This window comes from Coregonus lavaretus, assembly GCF_964263955.1.
Source record: "Coregonus lavaretus genome assembly, chromosome: 13".
Classification (NCBI taxonomy): domain Eukaryota; kingdom Metazoa; phylum Chordata; class Actinopteri; order Salmoniformes; family Salmonidae; genus Coregonus; species Coregonus lavaretus.
The window spans coordinates 36780566-36794721 of NC_140000.1; the positions used below are offsets into that span (position 1 = coordinate 36780566).

Below are 14156 nucleotides of genomic sequence, written 5' to 3' on the forward strand. Positions count from 1 at the left end.
TTTATTTCAGCTAATGAAACATGGGACCAACACTTTACATGTTGCGTTTATATTTTTGTTTAGTATATTTCTATGCTTCGGAATCTGGCTTTGGTGACATTTGGCTGCCTGTGCTAATGCTGTCTCTCAGTGGGAGTGTCTGGGTGGGTAATGAGAGCCATTTATCTGACAGAGCACAGCCTGCTGTTCTGATGGGGCCCTGTGACAAGAGAGAGAGAGCATCATCAGACTAAGAAAAAGAGGAGCCTGTCATTTCCAATTTGTTTGATAGCTAAAGTGCCAATGCAGTGAATTGCCATGGCACGTCTCACATTTTTTGGACAATATCTACACTAATGCTCTGTGTTACAATAGAGTATTGCCATTGATCCGTCTATGAAAAAACAGTGGCACTCTCTGGAGGTCATTCGCCCCTGTGTTGTTGTCTGGTGGTCAATGCTGTGATTCAAGTAGAGTCTTTGACTGACATAAGTAGATACTTTGTAGATATTTATTTTTTTATTATACTAAATTAGGGTAGTTACATTTCACATAAATGCCAGCCTTTGTCCCTTGGGTTACAGTACATTGCTTTGAATGATCATTCATGTAATTTCAGAGCGGCTTTTGACTGAGCTGCCATATCATGTCATCATGCTCACAGCTCTGTCTATTGTGAGATGTGGGCTCCCCCTTGTGGTAACTATACTAATAGACTCACAGCATGAGCTTTACTGGGGCTCACTGACTTAGTAGTTTGAACAGGCAGCAATAGAATTCTGTAAGGAGAAGAGAAAGCTCATTGTTATGTTGTATGTTAGACACATCAGAATAGTCTACTACCTATCAAACTGTGGTGAGGCGATACATTTTCATCCCTCTAATTAGAGAGATGGGAGGTAAGGGGGCTGGTGGGCATATATTTTTTATATTTTAGTCATTTAGCAAACACTCTTATCCAGAGCGACTTCCAGTTACTGAGTGCATACATTTTTTCATACTGGCCCCCCGTGGGAATCGAACCCACAACCCCGGCGTTGCAAACGCCATGCTCTACCAACTGAGCTACACGGGACCATGGCATGCCCCCTTACCTCAGGGCCAGTGTCTGGCCATCAATCCCTCTCCCTGTTACCAGAGTAGCCAACTGTAACAGAATCCACTCTATTGTCTGGGCTCAGCATTGGTTCACTCATCCCTGACTGCAGACCAACTCTCCTTGCCCACCTGTGGCAGCCAGGTAAAAGTAAGCTGATCTGCCCATTTGTGAAAAGCAGGACTTAATATGATATTAATCTAGCAGGTGAATGATTAATGACATTAGGCCATAGCCTCATAGCCAACAGGGGCAAAGGTCTGAGTGTCTGGTGGATGACTTCACATTAATAATTTAGTTACTTATCATTTAGACAGTGTGTGTTGAAAGGGGGGAGGGGCATGTGGAGGGCACGTTGGCCAACCTGGCAATATCCATCTCAAACTCCAGTGGCACAAGTTTCCAAAACCATGCTTTTATTTTACACATTCTATTTAGCAGCTTAGACGATTTTCGTCTTCACAAAATAGGATGAATACACAATAAAACCAGTGCAGGTGTTGGTGGTGTGTCTGTATTGTCAGTTGGGTCCTGTGTGATCCGGTGGGCACCATCACGCCACGGTGTCTGAGGTGGCGGCGTGAGGGAAGATGCCGTTCTTGCGGAAGAAGCTCTCTTTCACAATGGCGTTGAGTGCGTACATTGGGATGTAGGCCTTGTTCATGTCACCGGCATTCAGAGGGGAACAGAGCAGGGACAGTTACCATGACAACCGGAGATAAGACATGGAATGTAGTAGATATAAAAGCTGGGCAGGACCATGATGTCACCCCCTGAGTAGTTTTTCTACTGTATGCCCCATTGCATGTGCTGTGCCATTTCATTTTGGCTATTTCAAAGTAGAAAACATTTAAACATTCCAAATCCATGATGAGTGGTTTTATCATGTTGCTAGAATGCCTGTTTAATTGGTTAATCAACAATTAAGCCTAATAATTTAAAATAAGATTTTTTTATTTTTTTTACCCAGACCCCATCCATACTGCCAGTTGCTGGTTATAGGGTAGAGGGACTTGACCTCAGGATCCTTGCGCTTCCTAATGAGGAGGTATTTGTAGCGTCCAGTCTCCTCGTCCGAAAAGCCATCATATAGCACATCCCGAGTCTCTCCCAAAACCGTCCGCATCACATCGATAAGGACCTTCGCATCTCTACTTTTGACCTGCGCCCCTTCTCTGGTCAGCGTTTTCACCGGTTTGGCTTCACGTTGATGTTCGTTGATTTGTGGCAGTTTCATCCCTCGTTTTTCACCCACCTTTTTGCAGAGTTTATGCCATGTTAATGATATCTGAGCGAGAGTGACTAATCAATGGGGTCCCCCTGGAGGTCAGGCCCCTGGCCACGTGCCCTGCGTGCCCGGTCGGTATTCAGCCATGATTACTACAAGTTTAGATACCTGGCTAGACTAATTTACCAATCTAAAAATGGTTAGCTGACATGGCTAATTGAGTGACGGCACAATCACATTTCGAACTTGCATCTTGTGTATTCATTTAGGGGGGCCCTAAATGTCACTTATGCCTGGAGCCAGTCCTGCGTCACACAATGACAAATATTTGATAATTTTCTTTATTAAAAGTGGATCATCAAATTATTAATCTGTCTTTAATAAATAGCAACTTGTTAAGTTTACTACACACAAATTACACTCTGTACAACTACTCTCCTATTGTGTCCTCTCCTCCATCACCAAGTGGTGCACATAAGCAATATGCAGGTGTAGTGACTACAATATTTCAACGTTTCTCTCAATCCTCTTGTCCTTCCAGATCAGTGGTGACAAAGGAAAGCAGGCAAAGAAAAGTAATGGTTTCAGAGAAATAGAGCACAGCCAGCAGCTCCTGTATGAGGCCCCACATCACACATTTTCTCATCTTCCTCCACTGCTCTTCCACTCATCTCTTGCCGTTGCCATGTGGGTCTCTGGTTGCACTGCCTGCGCTCTCGTCCCCGCCCCGGTTCAGTTCATGTCCTAGATTATTTAGGGCACAGAGACTCACCACGCAGCGCCTAAAAACAGTTGCCAAGAAGGACAGAGGAAACATTGATTTCACTTCAACGATGTACAGTTTAGTAATGCTTTTTGTCTTCCCTCCTTTAGAGATAAAGCGCCACCTACTGATCAAATGTATGATGAGTGACTGAATACACATACTTACACTGGAAGTTTTCTTTCAATTTTAAGGCACAGAGGACCATTGTACCTGTGTCCATGTGCAGTAGAGGGGAAATTAATTATTAATGACATATTGGAACATGTGCTAAAATAAAGGGTAAATGCCTGTTTATAATAATAGTATAAGAGAACTCACATAGGTAATGTTGAGTTGCTATCTGTCTCGTTCCAACTCTGCATTGGCTCCTCAGGCCTGTTGGCAAAAGAGCAACAACAGAGTTGAACTCCTAGTTTGTAAAAAGCTGCAACCAATGTGATAAAACGTGTTATTAAAAAGCTGTGTGCCGATTTAAGCTGTGTTGTGTCAGTGTCATTTTCTGCCTATCCCGTGGGGGTCTTTGGTCTTTCTGCAGGGCTGACGCCAGATTAGAGTTCATACAGGTGGGAAGGTAGCAGAGAGACACACTGCCTCTGTATTGAAAGGAGGGGAGTATCAGGTTAGAGGTCTCTAGTGGGTCCTGCTGGGTGGTCAGACATGCAGCAATGACCGTGTCGCTGCTGCTAAAGAAACAATTATGGTTATGTATATGCAATAGTGCTGTTGGACACACACACAACATTTGGACACATACACAACCGTTGGACACACACACAGGCTTGTGTGCTCAGTCAAATCATTCAATCGCATTGTACTTGCGTACATTTAAAAAAGAAAAAAGATTAGATATTTTAGAAAAATGTCTGTCAATCAATCAAAACTTGTTCTTTCACATCTGGTAAAACAAGATAGAAAAGAGTAAATCGCTAGTCAATAGTGTTTACACAGCTTCATGTGGAAAACAAGATTTAAATGAATCAATCGTGAATCAATAGTCTTTACACAGATAAAGTAAATCTGTTTGGCCCTCAGGGGACAAGGGGAGTTTGAAGAGCTGACCTACAATAATGGACTCATATTCTCGATAGGAAGTATCATTCTGTAATGATAGAACAAGACATTAAGATCACTTTATTGGTAAATTACACAACCGAAAATGTACTTCCACTTTTAACCCAACCCCTCCGAAAGACACACATACATGATTTTGGAGAGGTGCGGAGAGCTGCAACACTGGGCGCCCGGGGAGCTGTTGTGGGGGGTTAAGGGCACAATGGTAGGCAATGGCATCTAGGATTTGAGACCTGGGATTCAAACTGGCTCGCCTCTCTAACCACTAGGCTACCTGTCGCCCAACATGAGATGCAACGTAGCTGTTCTTTCTTCTAAATGGTTTACAACATTTGGTTTCAACACTATACAAATATAGACCCATAAATGTACTCACTGAAAAGGGAAGGGAATCTCTGTTTCATTCGACTGTGTCATTTGACATAAAGGGTCGGAAAGAGCAAAGCAGTCTGTTGGTCTCACTATTCTCACATTTAGTCAAACTCTTATTAGTTGTTAGTACTAGAACCCAACACTCACTCTGTAGCGTTGTCCACTGTGTCGTTGAGTTGAGGAAAAGTCTCATATTCATATTGTATAGAGGAAAGAAAATGCACATGCCTCACAGGTCACATCTCTATCCATCCATCCATTCATCCATACAACCTCTAATTTTCACAGGTAGATAGATGTCTTACCTCGTATCGTTCTGAGTGCTGTTGAAGGGGACTGGGAATCCAAAGACGTAGCCCAGGAGGATGACACCGAGAGACCAGGCAGGAATCATCTGTTCTCCGTAAGGGCTGTTAGGTCCGTGAAAAAATCCCCAGCGTCCAGAGACAGGTTAATTCTGGGAGAACCTCTTATATAGCCTACTGAGCTCTTGGCCAACCTTCCATATCTTTATAAAGTGCAGTTAGTAGAACAGAGCTGTGTTTGTGTGTTGGTGTTTGTCCCTGGTTCACTGAAGAACATGGGAGAGAATTGAAGGACACACGTCCAGCAAGAAGAATGATGAGGCCCGTCTCAAGGTTGTTCAAATATTTGCCAGTTGGTTCACAGCATCCGTGTGTGCAGGCCCTCACATACTGTAATAAGTCAGGGTCAGTCTCAGGGTCAGGCTTTAATCATGGGAACCACTCTGAGTCTGATTTATTGTCATACACTGGGCTTTAAGGTTTTTTTCATTTTTTTTCCAGTGATTGAAGCTTGTGAGCTTGTCCTTGGCTGCCACTGGCAGAGATGCTGGGAAGTACTTCACTTCTGCCTAAACTATGCAGTGAGTTGTTAAACAAATTTGGCTTTGTGAAGTGCGATTGTCTTCTAATATCAAACATTTAAGACAGTTGTGCTGGACTTGACACTATCATTAATAACTTACACAGGACAGGTTGGATAGAATAATTTATTTTCTATTATTTTACAGGTATAAGTTAAAACTGTCACAATCGCAATACATTACGACAGATAGTCATTTTGCAGCGCTCAACATATCGTTTTTTCAAGCTGTGAATTTTTTTGTGTGGATTTTCTGTTGATGAGATGTACAATATTATTCTCCAATCCACAGGATACATTTCACCAGATTATGAAATGCTACTTTACCGTTTTTTTAAAGATACACATAGGGCATGTTTCCATAAATTACAAATGTGAAGTTAAAACACAGTCATTGTCACATGCATGCTCTGAAAAATGACTATCCACAATTCTTTGCTGAGATTTCTTATGAAAGCATACTCTCCCCAAGGTTATGACAAAATGAAGCAAGCATTTGAAAAACAGACTGGATGAGACCACTACAAGATACAGTACCTGCGTAATACAACATGAATAACCCGGAAAGGCATAGACAACAAAACAATTCAACCATCAATGTGGTCAATGAATAGTAATACCATAATGTTCCAGGCAAAGGAATGATAAACTAAATATTACAACAAACAATTCAACATTGGGTCTGGAGAAAGTGCATTGCCAGGTGGATGGAGCAGGACCCTGGCAAGAGATGAGAGTGGGACTGTAGGGACCACATATGGACTCAGTCAATATGGATAACACATGAAACTGCCATCAGGCCAATTCATACTTTACAGCCTTCCATGGCATTACACAAGATAACACATTTAGGATCATGACAGTCTCCAAAGTCCCCCTCCTCCATCTCTGTCCCTGCCCAGACCATGGCCTTGCATCTTTGGGTACGTGTTGTGTGTTTATCTGAAGTCCTCAGCGGAGAACATGCCCTTAGCCCTGCGTAGGATGGAGTCCTTGGAGGCGTCGTACGGGTGCTCCTTGGAGGGGATCTCCAGCACTGCAGGGATGGACTCCATGTGCTGGTCGATGGCATGACGGATCATCTCTGCTATGAACTGGTTGATCAGGATGATTCCAATGTCATTGCGGGTCAGGAAACTCCTGGGGGGAGGGGGGGGGGGGGGGGATGACAGAAGTAAGTAAGTTAGAGAGACTACGACTGAACATTACAGTGCAGGCCTGTAAACACCAAACAACAAGGTATGTTGCCCAGCAGTAATGTATATGGATTGAAAGAGACACTAGTAGTATTTCAAGGTGTTATGATTCAAATCACATAACTAGGCCTAATGGAATACAGATATCACGATACCACCTACCTACAGATTGTAACACCAAATAATGTGATTTAACACCCCCCAAACACCCCCCCCCCCCCACAAAAAATAAAATAAAATGGTATCCATTATACTGGGAATTACAGGTTAGGTACTGTTTGGTGTAGCACAGATAATTTTCGACGTCTTCACCCTGTGTGAAAACAAGCTCACAATTCGTCTGCTTTTAGGTATTTATCTTCGATCTCAAAATTAGGTACATAGCTAGCTATAACTTACTTGAAGGTCTCCTCTATCTCTGCGATGCTTGTCTCCTTCTCGACCACCAAGAAATTCGGTTTACGATTTTTATTCAGCTCGCCAATGCCACCGAGTAGGAATCCGGTACACGTATCTTCATCACCAATGACGGCAATTAATTTACCTCGCCCAGCCATTATTCAATTATACAAGATAAAACAGCAAAAACAAGCGATGACTGGAATTTGTTTCTTCTCTGAATTACGAAGCTGTCAGCTGACCAGTACTTCCGCTTTTGGTGAGCGCTCGAGATGTCAGCTGTCACAAAACGCAGATAACGCCATCTGCTGGTCTATATAAAATAAAGAAATCATGAAATGGCGAGCAGGAAAAAAATTACTGTCTCTCAATGATAATGCAATACATTGAAGAGCTTTAAATTGTTTTATAAAATAAGTAGTGGTTTTGGTTTTATGCCTCACAAAGGATAAAATTATTTTATATCGGAATGACGTGACGTCACATCAGCTGATGAAGTCACGTGAAAAAAGAGAGGAAACACAGCAGATGGGCTTCCTCAACTGGCAAAACAAGTGAAAATGGCAAGTATAAACTATTATATTCTGCTTTACTATTCACAAAAGCAGAGTTGATGCAAAGTTAATTTCCTTTGCGCCTTAAACAGTTTGTGGTGGCAGAGAATTGTATCTCTCACACAGATCCTAACATGTGTCCATGCATGTCATTTGTTTGTGTTTTAGACTACTAGCGCTCTAACACAGGGTCTGGAGAGGATCCCTGATCAACTGGGGTATTTGGTGATCAGTGAGGATGGCGTATTGGCGGTATGTTCACACAAACATGCGTACCTATATGTCCTGCCCTGTTAGCAGCTTAGATAAAGCCCAGGTTGTAGCACGCCTATCCTAAACTCCATCTCATTCCCAACTGACTCCCTGTTACCCCCCTCTCTCAGTCTGCGGGGGAACTGGAGAATGACGAGCACACAGCTGGGGTCATAATGCAGATGGTGCGGACCGCGTGTCGCTTCAGACTGCAGGGTGCTGCTGAGCCACCCTTCAAACGCATGTCAGGTAAGTCAGACAACACACACCTGGGACATGGGGTCAGTCGCAAACACAGTATTGCTGCTCCCAACATACCGCTCTAACCAGACCTCCCTGTGTTCTCTTTCTTCACAGTCATGCTCGAGGACTATGTGTACACAGTGACCGTGTCTGGTCAGAAGGTGTTTGTGGTGAAACGTCAGAACAACCAGAGGGAACCTGTGGTGGTGTAGAAGCGTGTAGTGGAGATGGGTTGGGAGGACGAGGGAAACCACTCCAATCCACGCACTCACACAGGACAGGGACTCCGTAATCCACTGAACTGTTCCATTCCTAGTTCTATAAGGTTTCAGAAGAAAGCACAAATTAAGTTATATTGAACAAAAATATATATGCAACAATTTCAAAGATTTTACTGAGTTAAAGTTCATAGAAGTAAATCAGTCAATTGAAATAAATTAGGCCCTAATCTATGGATTTCACATGAGTGCGGCCTGGGAGGGCATAGGCCCACCCACTTGGGAGCCAGGTTCACCTACTGGGGAGCCAGGCCCAGCCAATCAGAATTAGTTTTTCCCTAAAAAAGGGCTTTATTACAGACAAATACTCCTCAGCACCCCCCATCCCCCTACTCAGACGATCCCGCAGGTGAAGAAGCTGGATGTGGAGGTTCTGGGCTGACGTGGTCTGTGGTTGTGAGGCCGGTTGGATGTACTGCCAAATTCTCTAAAACGACGTTGGTAGAGAAATTAACATTAAATTATCTGGCAACAGCTATGTTGGACATTCCTGCAGTCAGCCTGCCAATTGCAGGCTCCCTCAAAACTGGAGACATCTGTGGCATCCAGTTGTGACATAACTCCACATTTTAGAGAGGCCTTTTATTGTCCCCAGCATAAGGTGCACCTGTGTAATGATCACGCTATTTAATCAGCTTCTTGATATGCCACACCTGTCAGGTGGATGGATTATCTTGGCAAAGGAGAAATGCTCACTAACAGGGATATAAACACATTTGTGCACAAAATTTTAGAGAAATAAGCTTTTTGTGCGTATGGAAAATGTATGACGATCTTTTATTTCAGCTCATGTAAAGTTTATATTTTTGTTCAGTATAGATATTGAAGAGTTCACATTGAATGGGCCAAAATAGGCATATCAAACTGCATGTGTAATCTTAATTGGTAACTTTGGTTGCAATGAGAAATGGAACAGAAAAGTGCTGTGGTCTATTAGTCCCTACAGTATGTGATGGTAATGAAGTGTCGGTTTGTGTGTGGCAGGTAGACTGGAATTCAATCTATTCAGTTTATATTATCTGTGCACTTGCTATTTAGTTTGAATGCTCCCCAACAACCCAGCAGGGTTTTGTTTAACATACTGAATGTTGCAGATATAAATACCATGGATAGAGCTGATATCTTTAAATACTCAACATGTCAGAGGCATGTCTGTTCTTCTTAATACATTTATATGTATTAATGTCGTGCCCTATTGAATGTGGCTTGATGGAAGTTGATATTGTTAGGGTAACTCTGTGCTGGTTTTTTTCTAACCTGTACTAAGTGTCATGAGTGTGCAATGTTGCTATCAGTACTAATGAATATACACATGCAATGACTGTTTTATCGTGAGCTATTGTCTTTGCATGTTAAATTGTCTGGAAGATTTTGGGCCTTCTCTAAATAAAATACCTTGGTTTGACTATCTCAAAGAAAGCTTTGCTTATAAACATCCACATGCTTTGAACTTGTTTATAAATGCCTTTTTAAAGTTGCACTATGCTGAAATCGTTCTGCCATTTCCTGGTTGCTAAAATTCTAATAGTTTGCCAAATTTCAGTTTGTGACAAAACACAAGTATAGTGTAGAGAATCATTGTAGCATCTAAACTAAATATTTTTTCAGTTGTTTGAAGCTGTTGTACAAAACCGAGAGTAAAAGATGCAAAAAACTAAATGGAAGGGGAAGCATAGAAATAGCGCACATAGAACAAATCTACTGCTTTTTAGACTTGCATTCGATGAATGAGCTCTATAACTGAATTTGGTTAGGTCGCCCAAAAAGTTACATATTGCAGCTTTAAAGCAAGTCATAATGTAAACAATGAATATCTAAGTAGGATTTTAATCTGAAGATTAAGTGGGAGCACTTCTGAAGGGAATGTAAAGACATGGGCATGGAACTGTTTTTCTAAGCACTTTAAAGCAGCTTACTTTCCTAACTACACAATTTTTTTCTGCAAGATGCAATTCACTTTTCATAAAGTATCCGGTTTTGATAAACCTAATTAAAGAATCCACTCTCTTTGCTTAAAATGTACAAACTAAAACTGAACAGCTTGTTTAGGCTAAGAAACATCCCCAACTATTTGAACCATGGCCGCATCTCAAGATTCTCCATTCCTTCATGACCAACTATGTCCCACCTCGCCCACTCAGAAAAGAGAACTGACAATGTTTTAAGAGTTAAGAAAAGAAAAAGGAAAACATATTTTATTGCATCATAATGGCCATTGAAATGACTGAAGGTCCTGCACTCTTCACATTGTTTAGGAATGGAACTGGCCTTCAGGTTCAGCTCTCTGGAATGACTCAGTCAGGGGAGGCCAGAGGGGTTTTGCACCCAAACCCCCCCGATCCCATACAAACTCCAGGTATCAAAATGCCCACCCAACAAAACCTATTGGCCCACCGTTCCATTCCACAACGATCAATTTCAGCACACAACCATCATGTGAATCTATTTGTTGTTATGTTGTTTTTTAAACATGCAACTTAAAACAATTTTACTGTTGAGGAAGTTGGGTGGCATAAAGATATAAACAGTCTAAGAAACATCTACAGGTATGACAATAATGGGAATAAAAGGGAAGAATGATGAAAAAAGGTTTCAGAACAGGAACTGATTGCAAAGTCCATAACTGCAAGTTCTACCAGACAAACACACTGATAATTTAAAAAGTTGCAGTTTTTTTCCATTGATGAAATGCTCAGCCTGCGCCCCTTCTACTCTCGCTCGCGTGTTCAGATCTCTTGTTCACTCCGGTCCTGCGATTTCTCCATTCTTTAGCGTTTCGACAGCTCGTTGGATAGCCAGTCCAGTCCTTCGTATAGCCCAGTGCCCTGGGTAGCACAGGTAGCCTGGACATGCCACTGGAAGGAGAGCGACATGAGTTGCAGTAAATAAAAGCCAGTAATGTCATACTTATGAATAACTCTGCATAGCCACAATGTATATTACATGGACTACATGTTTATCTGGTCAGAAATACATTTTACTGTACAACTCTTTGGAAGTTCAAGTGTGTGTGTGAGAAAGAGAGAGATACTCACAACTCTGCTGCGCAAGCTCTGCAGGCCCAGTTTGTCTGTGAGGTCGCTCACTGCCATAGCGTTGGGCAGGTCCTGTTTGTTTGCAAACACCAGCAACACTGCCTCCCTCAACTCATCCTCCTGCAGCTGTAAAGAGAGAGATAAATAAATGAGAGAAATTGGTAGGGAGAACAAGGGGAGGGAAAACATTTATGCAAGCGGTCAATGGGAAACCATAGGCCACAAAAGGCTGTGTGTGTCAACACAGATGAATGATCACAGTCACAATGGCAACTATATAAATAACACCATTATTTACTATTGAATTACTATTTATTTGCCCATGTCAACCATGAGCTCAGTTTTAGGATCCTTTTCACAGAAATACTGTAAATGCCAACACAAAAAGCATACTGTACCTTGACCAAAAACAACAGTATCTTATAATTAGACATGTATGCAACACTTACCATTTTAGACAGCTCCTCTGCCGACTCTGCTACTCTCTCTCTGTCGTTGCTGTCCACTACGAAGATAAGGCCCTGTGAGGTCAAGGTTCAAAGGTCAGGCTACTGTTGTTATGTATTTTGTCTACTGTACATATTAACCTAGCTTTTTAGATAAACAAGAGTCCTTTTGACAGGGACCATTCTGACACCTATTGATTCTAGCACTATTTGTATAGTTGAATTAAGATCTCAAAGATATGCTATGATGACATCACTGATGTCACAGGTGTGTGTCATACCTGTGTGTTCTGGAAGTAGTGCCTCCAGAGGGGGCGGATCTTGTCCTGACCGCCCACATCCCACACGGTGAAGCAAATGTTCTTGTACTCAACAGTCTCCACGTTAAAACCTACTCAGTCACCGAAGAGCGAGAGAGAGCATCAGCAACAGGAATTCACACCGAGACTAGATCCAGAATCACAAGTCTGACCTCTACCAGCATAAACAGCTCCGATCTAGATCACTATGGTAGAAATAAGGTTCTGTATAAATTATAGGCTAATTAAAACCAATTTGCAATAGGAGTAAAGTACTGCCTGTGTAGCTCAAGTTGAAAATGAAAAATGATGGAAATGTTACCCTATTCTGTCCATCTGATCTCAGGTGGGACAAACCATTATTTTTTTCCCTACTTATTTTGTCTAGGAGTTTAGACACTTATCAACCAATCTGCTCCATAAAAAGAGCCCCCTCACCCAGCAAGCACTAACAGCTCTGGAGCATGGAGGCATTGCAGCCATCTACTGTTCTTTGTCCCAGAACAATTGTCATGCAATGCTTAAAAACCATTTAGCTCCAGTTCTATCCCTCACTGTCATGTCCCAATAAATATATTTTTCTGAAATTTGACAGACTGAATTGTGTGTGGACCTTATTGTCAATTTCCATTAACATTAAACAGGGTAGGCCAACATCCCTGAACAATTGGACTTGATTACCATGGTGACACATCAAAGATTGGTCTCAGTGTATGTGTGTGTCATGCTAAGTCAGTCACCAGAACAAGACATCAAAATAAATCTTAATTTGCCCACAAGCTCCATGAGAAAGCAACTCCCCCATTTCAGATTACTGAGGAGATGCTTTTAAAGACAGTGCCAGGAGCTGAGAGGGCCCATGTTTTGTGTATGGTTGTGTACGCTAGAGATCTATCAATCTTTGGCTCTGATCATAGCCAGAGATGTTCTTACCAATGGTTGGAATAGTGGTTACAATCTCCCCCAGCTTCAGTTTATAGAGAATAGTGGTCTTTCCAGCAGCATCCAAACCAACTACAGAAGAAAAGAGTACTGTCAACAAACTTCCCAATCATAATAAACCCAGATAGGTTACTTATTTTCCATACAAAAAAATAAAAAAAAATCAAAAAAGCAAGACAAACATATTGTACTGTAACTGAAAAGAGATAGGTAGCTATTACAAGACAGGTCTGTCTCTGTGTCACCTCTGACAGCTAACAGAGGGGGTGCCTAGTTTCCCATTATCAGCTGTCAAACTGCAATGATTTGGACAACGTATACAAATATATAGGGTAACAACTGTGCCTTCAACTCAAATTAGGAGCAGCATCCACAACCCCAAAATCTGGAAGTAGTCTGGAAAAGCTATGGTAAGAGTGATGGACATGGGTCTAGATACTTTGTATTGAAAGCTAGAGACCCATTATAAAAAGTTAACTACAACTACAAACTTGTACAGACCTGAGATATGACGTAGCTAAGCCATTCGTTGGTATTAAGTGAACGAACTACCAGTAAATATTGTGCAATATCACAAATAGCTAGCCATCTTCCGCCTAAGACGGAGTGTTATCCTAGCTAGTCTGTTTTTACTCCGATTGCTCTCAAACGAGTAATGTTTACGTTACAAGACATATGGCAAGACAGGTGAACAGGTAGTTTACTATAACTAATATTTTTACAAAAAGCAAAGTACATCCCTGATATGGCAACTCCCTCCGACTAGGTAGCTAACGTTAGCTAGCAGCCACCTAGTTCCTTGGCCAGGTTGATAAGAGGATTGCTCACCCATAAGTATCCTCATCTGTTTTTTGCCAAAAAGCCTAGAAAATATCGACGAAATTGTTAGCCCCATGTTGTGAAAGAACTCCGCGTGACGATAATAAAATAGAAAACAAAAGCTGTTTATTGTAACCAGACAGAGAGAGTGGGTGCAGCTTTCCTTTCGCAGTCTTCTCAGATGCCACGTCCAGGCCAACGCGGAATAAATGACGTCAGCGCTTTCACATAACTTTATTCACAGACTCGCTCCTTCATTTTGCACAATGTAGCTATCGTTTATTGAGCTTTTCATT

At 41.9% G+C, this 14156-nt stretch overlaps 4 protein-coding genes across 5 annotated transcripts; 1 reads left to right on the plus strand and 3 right to left on the minus strand.

The window, feature by feature from the left end:
• Positions 1-1470: 1470 nt before the first annotated feature.
• Positions 1471-5000, minus strand: LOC311139490 (uncharacterized protein). 2 transcript variants are annotated; one of them, XR_014614089.1, is made up of 5 exons: positions 4818-5000; positions 3388-3444; positions 3235-3279; positions 2042-3085; positions 1471-1730 (listed from the first exon to the last, which is right to left on the minus strand). XR_014614089.1 is itself a non-coding variant. In XM_084174373.1 (4 exons), the coding sequence occupies exons 1-4, from the start codon at positions 4904-4906 to the stop codon at positions 2971-2973; spliced, it is 306 nt and encodes a 101-aa protein (XP_084030499.1). In that variant the 5' UTR covers positions 4907-4989; the 3' UTR covers positions 1471-2970. The 2 variants fall into 2 exon arrangements, 1 of the variants encoding a protein (XP_084030499.1); XM_084174373.1 differs by having other exon boundaries at positions 1471-3085; positions 4818-4989.
• A 506-nt stretch (positions 5001-5506) lies between these two features.
• Positions 5507-7238, minus strand: LOC311139612 (V-type proton ATPase subunit F). The gene is made up of 2 exons (XM_084174523.1): positions 6993-7238; positions 5507-6537 (listed from the first exon to the last, which is right to left on the minus strand). Exons 1-2 carry the CDS (start codon positions 7148-7150, stop codon positions 6336-6338), a joined length of 360 nt encoding a protein of 119 aa, XP_084030649.1. The 5' UTR covers positions 7151-7238; the 3' UTR covers positions 5507-6335.
• Positions 7239-7307: 69 nt separating this feature from the next.
• Positions 7308-9727, plus strand: LOC311139878 (ragulator complex protein LAMTOR4). Its single transcript, XM_084174869.1, has 4 exons — positions 7308-7555; positions 7715-7798; positions 7930-8047; positions 8156-9727. The coding sequence occupies exons 1-4, from the start codon at positions 7553-7555 to the stop codon at positions 8251-8253; spliced, it is 303 nt and encodes a 100-aa protein (XP_084030995.1). The 5' UTR covers positions 7308-7552; the 3' UTR covers positions 8254-9727.
• A 760-nt stretch (positions 9728-10487) lies between these two features.
• LOC311139877 (ADP-ribosylation factor 4) lies at positions 10488-14061 on the minus strand. The gene is made up of 6 exons (XM_084174868.1): positions 13870-14061; positions 13033-13113; positions 12082-12191; positions 11804-11875; positions 11355-11480; positions 10488-11174 (listed from the first exon to the last, which is right to left on the minus strand). Exons 1-6 carry the CDS (start codon positions 13934-13936, stop codon positions 11088-11090), a joined length of 543 nt encoding a protein of 180 aa, XP_084030994.1. The 5' UTR covers positions 13937-14061; the 3' UTR covers positions 10488-11087.
• Positions 14062-14156: the final 95 nt, after the last annotated feature.

Bases quoted from the DNA above. Each gene is read 5' to 3' on its own strand.
- LOC311139877 (XM_084174868.1), bottom strand. From the start codon at position 13,936: ATGGGGCTAACAATTTCGTCGATATTTTCTAGGCTTTTTGGCAAAAAA. The intron at 11,481-11,803 runs GTAAGTGTTGCA...CTCTCTTTACAG, and splicing joins CAGAGGAGCTGTCTAAAATG to CTGCAGGAGGATGAGTTGAG. The intron at 11,175-11,354 runs GTGAGTATCTCT...CTCTCCTTCCAG, and splicing joins AGAGCTTGCGCAGCAGAGTT to TGGCATGTCCAGGCTACCTG.
- LOC311139878 (XM_084174869.1), top strand. The intron at 7,799-7,929 runs GTATGTTCACAC...CCCCTCTCTCAG, and splicing joins GTGAGGATGGCGTATTGGCG to TCTGCGGGGGAACTGGAGAA. The intron at 8,048-8,155 runs GTAAGTCAGACA...CTTTCTTCACAG, and splicing joins ACCCTTCAAACGCATGTCAG to TCATGCTCGAGGACTATGTG.
- LOC311139490 (XM_084174373.1), bottom strand. From the start codon at position 4,906: ATGATTCCTGCCTGGTCTCTCGGTGTCATCCTCCTGGGCTACGTCTTT. The intron at 3,445-4,817 runs GTAAGACATCTA...TTTTGCCAACAG, and splicing joins AGCACTCAGAACGATACGAG to GCCTGAGGAGCCAATGCAGA. The intron at 3,280-3,387 runs GTGAGTTCTCTT...ACATGGACACAG, and splicing joins AGCAACTCAACATTACCTAT to GTACAATGGTCCTCTGTGCC.
- LOC311139612 (XM_084174523.1), bottom strand. From the start codon at position 7,150: ATGGCTGGGCGAGGTAAATTAATTGCCGTCATTGGTGATGAAGATACG. The intron at 6,538-6,992 runs GTAAGTTATAGC...CCCTCCCCCCAG, and splicing joins GAGATAGAGGAGACCTTCAA to GAGTTTCCTGACCCGCAATG.